This window comes from Gavialis gangeticus, unplaced genomic scaffold (assembly GCF_001723915.1).
Source record: "Gavialis gangeticus isolate Ggan-Ray unplaced genomic scaffold, GavGan_comp1, whole genome shotgun sequence".
NCBI classification, from domain to species: Eukaryota; Metazoa; Chordata; order Crocodylia; family Gavialidae; genus Gavialis; species Gavialis gangeticus.
In genome coordinates, this window is record NW_017729022.1 from 54285137 (window position 1) to 54294658 (window position 9522).

A 9522-nucleotide genomic window follows, 5' to 3' on the forward strand; every position below is an offset into this window, starting at 1 on the left:
GGGCGGGGTGGGGCCGGCTGCAGCCCACTCGCCGGCCCTGATTGCAGCAGCGGGGCAGCGCCAGGTGCGCCTGGGAACCTCCGCCCGCGCAGCCGCTGGGGCACAGCGCGCTGGTGAGGGCAGGTGGGCCTGCCCGGGAATGAGAGACTTCTCCGGGAGGCTGCGGGGAGCCACCCGGGAGATCAGTGACCGGGCGTGCCTTCGAGTCGGTATTCGCGGGTGAACCTGATGGATGCAGTTGTCCCGCGGGGGTTTAGAAAGCGGCAGTCCTGTGTGCATTGGCCTGCCTGACCTAAAGGCATTCATGTCGTGACATCGCGTGATGAAACCCATATAGGTTCCAACAGAGCTGGCACCCCTAGCTCTTGGGGGGCTGCGGCGCGGCGCAGCACTGCTCTAAGGGCGCAGGCAGACAAGGGTCTTCGGGCAGAGGCGAAGAGTTGGAATAGTTGGAAGAATTGTTCTTTGCAATCTGAGGGATTCCTGGCCTGCATAGATGAGCCCCTTCCGGCCCTGCTTTCCTGTGCCTTGAGTATAAAAGATACCACCTCTCCCAGGAGTTGTGATTCCTTTTGCCTCTAGACCAGGGGTTCTCCAAGTTTGCGATACCGCGAGCCTCCGGCAGCCGATCACTGAGGGGAGGCCTGCATGGTATGCGGCACGCGGCAGCAGAAGCGCCGATGGCATGCAGGTTTGTGACCCCCTTTGAAATTGCTCGTGGCCTCCCCCCAGTTTGAGAGCCCCTGCTCTAGACCAGTATGGCTACAACCTGGATACTCGAGTATTCCTTACTCCAGTCCTTCGAAAGTCCAGCCAACGCCTAGCAACAATCCCAATTGCCTCCTCAATGTTCCCACCTGCAGGGTGCCCCCCACTGCCCCCTGCACAGCTGGCCTCCCCCTGCCAAGGCCATAGCCTGCGAGGCTTCCACATTCAGCAGTGACCCTTGAAAAGCCCTAAGGCAGCATGAAGTAAGTCTAGTAGATGGGAGAGGCACAGGAGATCCTGACTGGGGGGTTATTCTGCATCCTCCCAGTTACTAAACTCCTGAGTCGCTAGCTGCTGCATACAGGGGTCTCACTGCAGAGTTGTGGTCACCTTGAGGGCCTCTACACAAGATGCTAACTGCACAGTAGCCTAGTACTGCTGTGCAGTAGCAGGCAGGGCAAAAATCATGGTAATACACCGCTGCACAGTAGTATTAGGCTACTGCGCACTTAGCATCACTAACAAGCTGTGTGCTGGCGCTACTGCGCAATAGCGCCAGTTACTGTGCATTGATTTACTTGGTTATACAAATACTAAAAGATGCGCAGCAACTACAGCACATTAATGAACGTGTAAATGCACACCCTGGAATGGAAGTACCTGGGCAGTTGGTCCCCACTGTGGGATGGGAAAGGTATTGCTGGATGTGATGCTGCCTCTAGGCACTGAAAGGCAGGTGAGGATCTTGCCCTATATTCTGCCTTCTGTGCCCCCTAATCTTGGTTTGCATCTTTGTTACAACTGAACAGAAAAGAGAACTAAAGTGCATTTAGCATATGAGTGCAGTGGAGGCAATGTTTTTGGCAGGTGTACCACAGAATAACCCAGCACCAGCCTCAAGTGCCAGTCTAACCTTCTTCCTCTACCCAGTCTGCTGCTCTGCTTTCTGCTTCCTTCCCTATCTGCTACTGCGCTGCTTGTTCCCTGCCCACCCCCAATCTGTCATGTGACATACACAAGGTTGCCTATGTCACTTGTGCCATGTGTGCTGCAGGTTGGCCACCCCTATATGAGTAGTCACCACTACTAGATAATTTTTAAACCCCATATGGAACCAAGATTTAATGGAGTTGATCATAGTCATCCACAACGATTGTAACTGAGCAAAGAGCAGAACACTGCTTTTTTGTATTCCCAGGTTTATGCTGTGACCCCAGAACTGTGCTACTTGAAAACCATTGTAGCCAACTAGTGGGTGCCTCCAAGGGGATGGGGGTGACACAAGACTCTTTTCCACTAGTGGCACACCTAGTATATACAAAAGAACAGTAGCTTTAATGTTCGTAACCAGTGGCACCCAACTTTTTCACTTTGTGGGCTGGATTGGCAGTGCCAGGTCCTTCTTCAGGCTGGATCCAGCCAGTGGGCCTGATCCAGCTTGGGGGTTGTGAAGCTGAACCCTTATCCATGCTCCCAGGATGGAGAAGCAGCCTGGGTCTCGATCCAGACATGCGGAGGGCAGGGGGAGAAGGGGGTGCAGTGGCCATGATCCAGATGCATGGGAGGGGGCGAGGGATGGGGAGAACATCCCAGCTGGATCTGGATGCTTAGCAGGCAGCCTGGCCCTGATCATGCTGCATGGGCAACAGCCCAGTCAGGGCAGGATCCAGATGTGCAAAGTTTCTACAGCTCCCTGCTGCCAAATTTCCAGACCCACGGGGATCCCTGCAGACTGGATGTCATAGATTTCATAGACATTAGGGTTGGAGGGAACCTCAGAAGATCATCGAGTCCAGCACCCCCCACCCTTCCCCCGGGGCAGGAAGTCAGCTAGGGTCAAAGGATCCCAGCAAGATGTCATGGCTCCACAGGCATATTTGGACCCCAGGCTATAGGTTGAACACCCCTGTAACCATAACAGCACGAATTGTCCTTAAAAGTAAGGCCTATTCCCTACAGCAAGTACAAATGACCTTGTCATTTCTTCTTCAAGCAGGATACCATATACACAGTAATTAGGGGAAACACCTGTCCACTCAGCTATTTATATTGAAAGGGACTTACTCCCTTACCTTCTGATTAACTGTAGTAAAGATCAATCATAGGCTGTTTCTACATAAAGGTACCTTTACTCTCTGCCTAATGCAGGTTCCCTAGGGTAAAAGTGCTACACTATAGACAGGACACCGATGTGTCCACTATTACCACTGCTCAGTAGCAAATGTAGATTACACAATAAGATATGCCCAGTAATGCTACCACTCAAGAAGCAATGCTCCTGTGAAAACATGGGAGATTTTAAGAATAATCACAGGCTCCTATCCTGCAAAGAAGTATGTTCATCACATGCATAAATCTCCTGGATTGGGGTCTCAGAGTATATGAAGCAATATTTGCTGTTAGGGACATAGGATCTAAAAGAAATAACTAAAAATCACTTCTAAAATGAGTGATGGGAAAGGATGGGCAGAAGACAGAAGATAATTGTGTTTCTATTGTTACACGAAGCACTGGTGATAAAAGAATTTTGAGAGTTATAAATGATCTGCTCCAATAAAAGATCAACTCTTATCCAGTTTGACAATGGTTTTGTGCCACACTAGTTATTTTACATGTAGAAATAGGTCTGGTTCTTGAAGTAAAACCAGACTTTCCTGTTTCTAGTCTGTTCCATACTGGAAAGGAATGCACATAATTATAACATGGATTGTAGACTTGTTCTCTTGAAAACCCAGGACATTAGATCTAATAATGTTTACTTAGGAAACTGTTAACGCCTCAATCCTGCAATAGGAGTAACACAAGCAAAACCCTGTCCCTGCACAAAACATCCAAATCAGTGGTGCTCCACAAAGGTACAGGCATTGGCCCATACACATCTCATGTAACATCAAAGTCTACACTTCGAAGTGATACCATCAATTTTATAATTGGTAAGTTAAAGTTATTTAAAATTAATTTCTGATGCTTCACCTTCCCAGAGCTTCGCTTTGGTAATACTCATGGCTTTCTAACTGAGTGTTCCTATTTTTAAATATTTTCTCTTCCATTTGGCATGAAGACGACCTGCTAAAATAAGAAGGGAATGTTTTTAATGGTCTAAACAGGGAAAAAACAATGAAACTAAGCATGTAGAAAGTACACCAAATGCACAAAACATGCCAATTGGAAAACAAAAGAAAAAATGCATTTTTTTTTAATACAGTAAAATCTCTGTTATCTGGCCTGAGTGGGGAATGCCGGGCGCCGGTTATGTAAAAATTCTGGTTATCTGAGGCATATCATGTGGAGTGGGGACGGGGGGTGGCAGTGGCTGTGCATGGAGCTGGAGGGGCGGGGGCAGCACAGAGTGGTGGTGGCAGCAGCTGCTGCCGCGTGCAAGTTAGTAAAGTATACTGCCTTGTAGAATGCCGGATAACCAATTTTATGGTGTAACTCTTTACAATATAAATGAGGGTGTTTGTTGTAATATTGGAAGGTAAACAGATTTCAGAGAGAAGGATGATAATTGCTTTAACTGACAGACTCATAGTTTCCATATAAAATTAGTACCTTATTTGCTCTGTCATTGTCAAGATTCATAGGTAACAGTTCTCTTATAGGGTCCAGACACTTACTGGTATAAGTGATCAGAAACTGGTCTATACCTATAACAGAGCAGAAGTTTGGTGCACAGAGTGCATCTACATCAGGGGTGGGCAAAATGCAGCCCACGGGCCAGATGCGGCTCGCCAGGCCATTCTGTCTGGCCCATGTGACCCCTAAAAAATTTAGAAAATTAATATTTATCTGCCCCTGGCTGTTTGTCACGCAGCGCTCGATGGCTTGTCAAAGCTCAGTGAGCAGCCCTCTGCCCGAAATAATCACCTGTCTCTGATCTACATGTTCATTAAAACACTTTTGCTACTGCGCATTAACACTACTGGGCACCTACGCACAAGTGCAGAGCAGAATTAAAGCATGTCAGAGCAGACTCAATGAATGGAGTCTGCTGGAGCTATAGTAGCCTCCTGCCTCTCATTTATCAGCATCCCCACATTTAAAGATGGCAGAGGGGGTGCTTGATCTAAAGCTCAATGAACAAGCTTTAGTTCAAGAGGCCCCACCACCATTTTTAAGCATGGGGACGTTGATACATGAGACGTGGAGGCTCTTGGAGCCGAGCTAATTAAAGCACTATCCCAGCACCTCTAGAGCACATGTAAAAGTGCCCTGTAATGTGAGGTACAAACTAAATGTTTGTTAGGCTTCCCTAATGTTCAGCAGCAAAAGCACACTTTTCTTAGTGACAATGCACAGTCCCTAATTTTACTGTGCATTAACTTATTAGCACAGTTATTGCTGTGATGTTCTAATGCGCAGTAAAATAGGCTACTGCACATTAAAGCACTCATGTAGATGTGCCCACAGACTGGTTTAAAAATGACAGAACCCAGTCTAAGATTTGCTCCCCCTCCAAAGGGCAAATGTGTGTTCTGTTCACTACCAATCTAACCTATGCTGCTTACAGAAAACCACATAATTTATATCGATTCCATCTTGGGCTTTTTGAATGTCAGTACCTAGCCATGCTTATTTTTATGACATCCTAATGAGATGATACTAGTGGCTAATGGAGTCGGTAATGCACCCAAATGTAAACTAAGATTTTTTTTTTAAGACACCACTGTTGAGATAGTACCAGTAAGTAACATAAGTCTGTAATGCAATATAATGTATAGGAAGGTAAACTTATGATAGCATTCCACGAAGAACACATTATCTATTTTTTACTTATAAATATTGATAATGCAAACAAAACAAGAAGCTCCATATTTATGACACGCAAAAAGTAATGGTATAGACTGTTTTGAGGCTTCTTACCTTTAGCAGAACAGCATGGTTTTTTACTATTTGAGGTAATAAGAGCTTGTGCATGTTCAAAAAAAGGAGACTGTTGTAGCATCCATCATTTTCATTATTTATTATAGTTAATATTTGAAAAATATCCTTTAACAAAAGGGGAAGTATAAGAGCATTGCAAAGAACAAATATAAAACCTGCATTGTCCCACTTTAAAAAAGGAGTTAAAAATACAATCAGTTTAATTTCAGAAGGAGTTAATATGACACCTAAGTGATGCTGAAACATTCTTTCCGATCTGTATATAAATACAGGAAAATATACTTTATATTAACATATGAAAGACTGATAGTTACATAATATTCAGTACATAATGAACAAAATTTCTTTGGTGTGTTTCTGTAAAAACTTCAATAAAGAAATTTTAAAGAAATAACTAATGAATATTGCAGTGAAAATGAATACAGTTTGGTCCTTTAAAAAGTTGTTAATCCCAAAATGAAAACATTCATCACTGAACATCCCAAATTTCACAGAGAAGGGGTGTGAATTTATGATCATTCACTCTCCATGACATCAGCATCTCGGCATGATGATGGTTAAATGTCCGTAGTTCTGTAAGGCGACCCAAAAGACACGCAAAATGTTGAGGGTTATCTGGATGGTGAAGTTTGCAAAGTTTCTGTAGAACATCAAGCAGTGGTTCTTGAAGCCTTTCCACAGACTCTCTCTCCTTTATATATTGTCGATCTGGTTTTGTTTTTAAAATAATAAGGAAAGAAAGTTAGCCAGCATGAATTTTGATATATTGCAAATATTTCTTTTAATTATTTATGAGAAAAAGACGGACTACAGACAACACTATAGAATTGCAAAGATATTCGCTGTATACAACGATATTCAAACCTACCACAGAGAATGTTGGAAAATAAAGTCCCTCAGTGTTGTAATGATTTTTTTTTTTGTATAAACTCCTTATTTCAACCAATTATAACTTTAGCACACAAAAAAAAAAAATTGGAAAAAAATTTTCCATGCCAGCAGCTGGTGCCTTCGGCTTGTCAGGGTGATCAGGTGAGAGGTTTGTTGGATATTTTGGTTACAAGAAAACACATCCAAAGAAATAATCAAGAAATAGAATTTCTCAGCTTTTTCTTGTTTAAAATAAAATTGACTGAAACATAGAGGGCCTGCACAAAGCCACAAGTAAAACTACTCAAAATTTTCCATCAAATATTTTTAATGTAAAATTGGGTTTATGACTAAAAACACACTTCTTTGTGAAAAGTATCTGCTGTTTGTAGAAATTTTTAACTGTTTCAAAATTTTAAAAATCCTATTCGGAAAAGTTATCACCATATGTCCTGGGAGCTGAAATTCAGATGCCTTATACCCCTGTTCCCCTCTAGGAGCTGGCCAATAGCATAAATGGGAAGGGGGGGCAGCAGCTTGGGCACCCCTTTTGTTGGGGAAGCCCCAAAACAGCTATTGCTGCTGCAATAGCTAATCACACTGCAGCAACTGGCATGGCAGGAACCAGGCACGGAGCTGCATTACTACACCCCTGGGTCTGGCTCTACAGCAGGACCACCATCCACCGTAATATCTTACCACCAGAATCAGTGATGTGTCTAAAACAGGTTGGCAACATTTTGGGGCAGAGTGCCAAAAACACCTGCAACCTCAACTTATAAGATATTGGCGTGCCAGGGGCAAAAGGCAGGGGAGCTACGAGGGGTCCGATCCTTGTTGCGACAGCAGAGCTCCAGTCCCTTCCCCACCATCCATCCCACGGTGCGTGCCCCAAGCAAAATGCCTTCATGTACCATACTCTGGCACCTGTGCTGGGGATTGCCTACCCCAGTCTAAAACATGTAGACAAGCCAGGGAGCTTGGCTAACAAAGGTAAATAAGGAAATACATGGGGCATCACAACGTCAAGTACATATCAAAACTTGTCAAGGGCTGCCTGCCACCTTTCCTCTTGCTGCTGTTGTCCACAGGTTTTCTAGCATGTGCTTCTGATATGCCAGCTGGTATTTGTTCCGTAAGTCTTAACCCCTTCATTATTGATTCTTTATTCAAATATACTTGAGAGAGAAGTTTCCTTTTGAAGTTCTGATGTTCCACTCACACAGTGGAATGCTGCAACAGACTTGTTACTCATATTAACAACAAGCAGAATTTTCCATATTTAAAGGAGAAAAGCCCTCTCTGATGACAACTGAGATGTTCATTTTTATTTAGCTGCTATAGGTATGTGATACTGATGACTCCCTATATGTACAGCACCAGTGATTTACACATCTGCCATTTGTCTGGTGCTTTATTCACTCTTCTCAAATTACTGTCAAATATTTACTTTGGAACTATAAATTACCTGGTGACAGAATAACTATTGCTGTGAGTAGAGCATACTCCTCTTGTGTCATCTTCAGCTCTCCGACACTTTTATAAAAATTAAACATGGGGGTTATGTATTCATCAGAGATACCTGTAAAACAAAAAAAAAAAACAGTGATAAAATTAAAGATTTTTTCACATGTAAAACTAGTCTTACTAATGCTCCAGTGGCCTAAGCAATTGGCAGTATTTGTGGCTCTCTCATATTATGTGTGTTGGAACAAAAACTGGCAACATGCATAAAAGCGTTCTCCAGTGCAGTCTCGTTTATTTACATAAAATATCCACAAAGTCCTGTTGGTTTCTACCGTGCATTCAGGGAAATAAGAAGAGCTCACAGTTGTCAAGCCTACCGTTCTAGAAGTCCTTTCTCCAAAGGAACTCTGTCCCTCTGTTGTCTCTCACATGACTGCGCCTCTCATTGGTTCATTGGTGGCTGGCACCACTTGCCAAAGAATCCTCTAGTGCAGGGGTAGGCAACGTTTTTTGGCTGGAGTGCCGAAAAAACCACAGTGTCTATTTTGGAAGGTGCGGGAGTGCTGACATGCCAGAGCCCGGAGCAGCTGTTTGCAGCCTCCCGGCTGCAGCCGGCCCACAGATCCCAGTCTGCTTGCAGCAGGGCTTGCAGCCTCCCAGCCACCTGCTGGGAGCAGCCTGGGCTCTGTGGCTGGCAGCAGCTGCTTAGAGCCGGGGCTGGTGGTGGTGTGCCAAGCAAAACAGCTTTGCGTGCCATGCTCGGCACACGTGCCAGGGGTTGCTGACTCCTGCTCTACTGTCCTACGTTTGCAGTCAGTCCCAGGGCAGTAGCTTCTGTCGCCTGTAGCTACCTTCCTTTACAAAAGGACGTAACTGCTCCTTCCACTGAGCCTGCAAGATGACTGCTCAGCAAGTCTAATGACTTTAAACAAGTCTAAGATGTCATTAGGATTCAAAGGCTTGCTTGATGGCAGCCATTACATACTCCATATTGGCATAACATGTCACATTGTAAACTACCATCTAACCAAACTATGAATAATCCAAGTACATCTGGGCTGAAAGCCTATGAATATTTCGATCCTATTTGGCAGTCTGGGTCTATTGGTTGGCGTTCTTTATGTTCTCTCTCTTTTGTTTGTCATCCACCTTCTATGTTCCTTTTAGATAAAATTCATAGGCTCTGATATTACTCTTAGGGCCTGAGCGAAGGGCACTATGCTAAGTTATATTTGCTCCTCTTCACCATTTGAACTTATGAGCAATAGTACATCTAACCTCATGGCATTGTCTAGCACTCAAGCAATTATTTGGGTAGAACCAAACAGATGCAGACTATAGTTTTGGTAAGTAAAAAAGGGTGGAAAGCTATCTTCCCACATCCTTTATGTACTTACAATTGGCAGTTCATTCGTTTAAGAATCTGGAGCTCTCCCAGCCAGAAATCCCATAGTTAAATTCTGACCCTCCTTTTATAAAAGAAACTAGCAAATTGCCCATCAAGAATGATGTGGGGGCGGAGGGAGGGGAACTTGCTAATCCTAACCCCAAACCCCACCCACACTGCCACCACCTCCCAGAAGCGGGGGGGGG

At 44.3% G+C, this 9522-nt stretch overlaps 1 protein-coding gene across 3 annotated transcripts in view; it reads right to left on the minus strand.

Annotated features, from left to right (window-relative positions):
* Positions 1–5673: 5673 nt before the first annotated feature.
* Positions 5674–9522, minus strand: part of NR1H4 (nuclear receptor subfamily 1 group H member 4) — a 91842-nt gene continuing 87993 nt past the window's right edge. For all 3 annotated transcript variants that reach the window (XM_019514996.1, XM_019514997.1, XM_019514998.1), the window contains 2 exons: positions 7931–8044; positions 5674–6300 (listed from right to left, as the gene is read on the minus strand). In XM_019514996.1, coding sequence (XP_019370541.1) covers positions 6062–6300; positions 7931–8044 — 353 coding nt within the window. In that variant the 3' untranslated portion in view covers positions 5674–6061. The remainder of the gene's footprint in view (positions 6301–7930; positions 8045–9522) is intronic.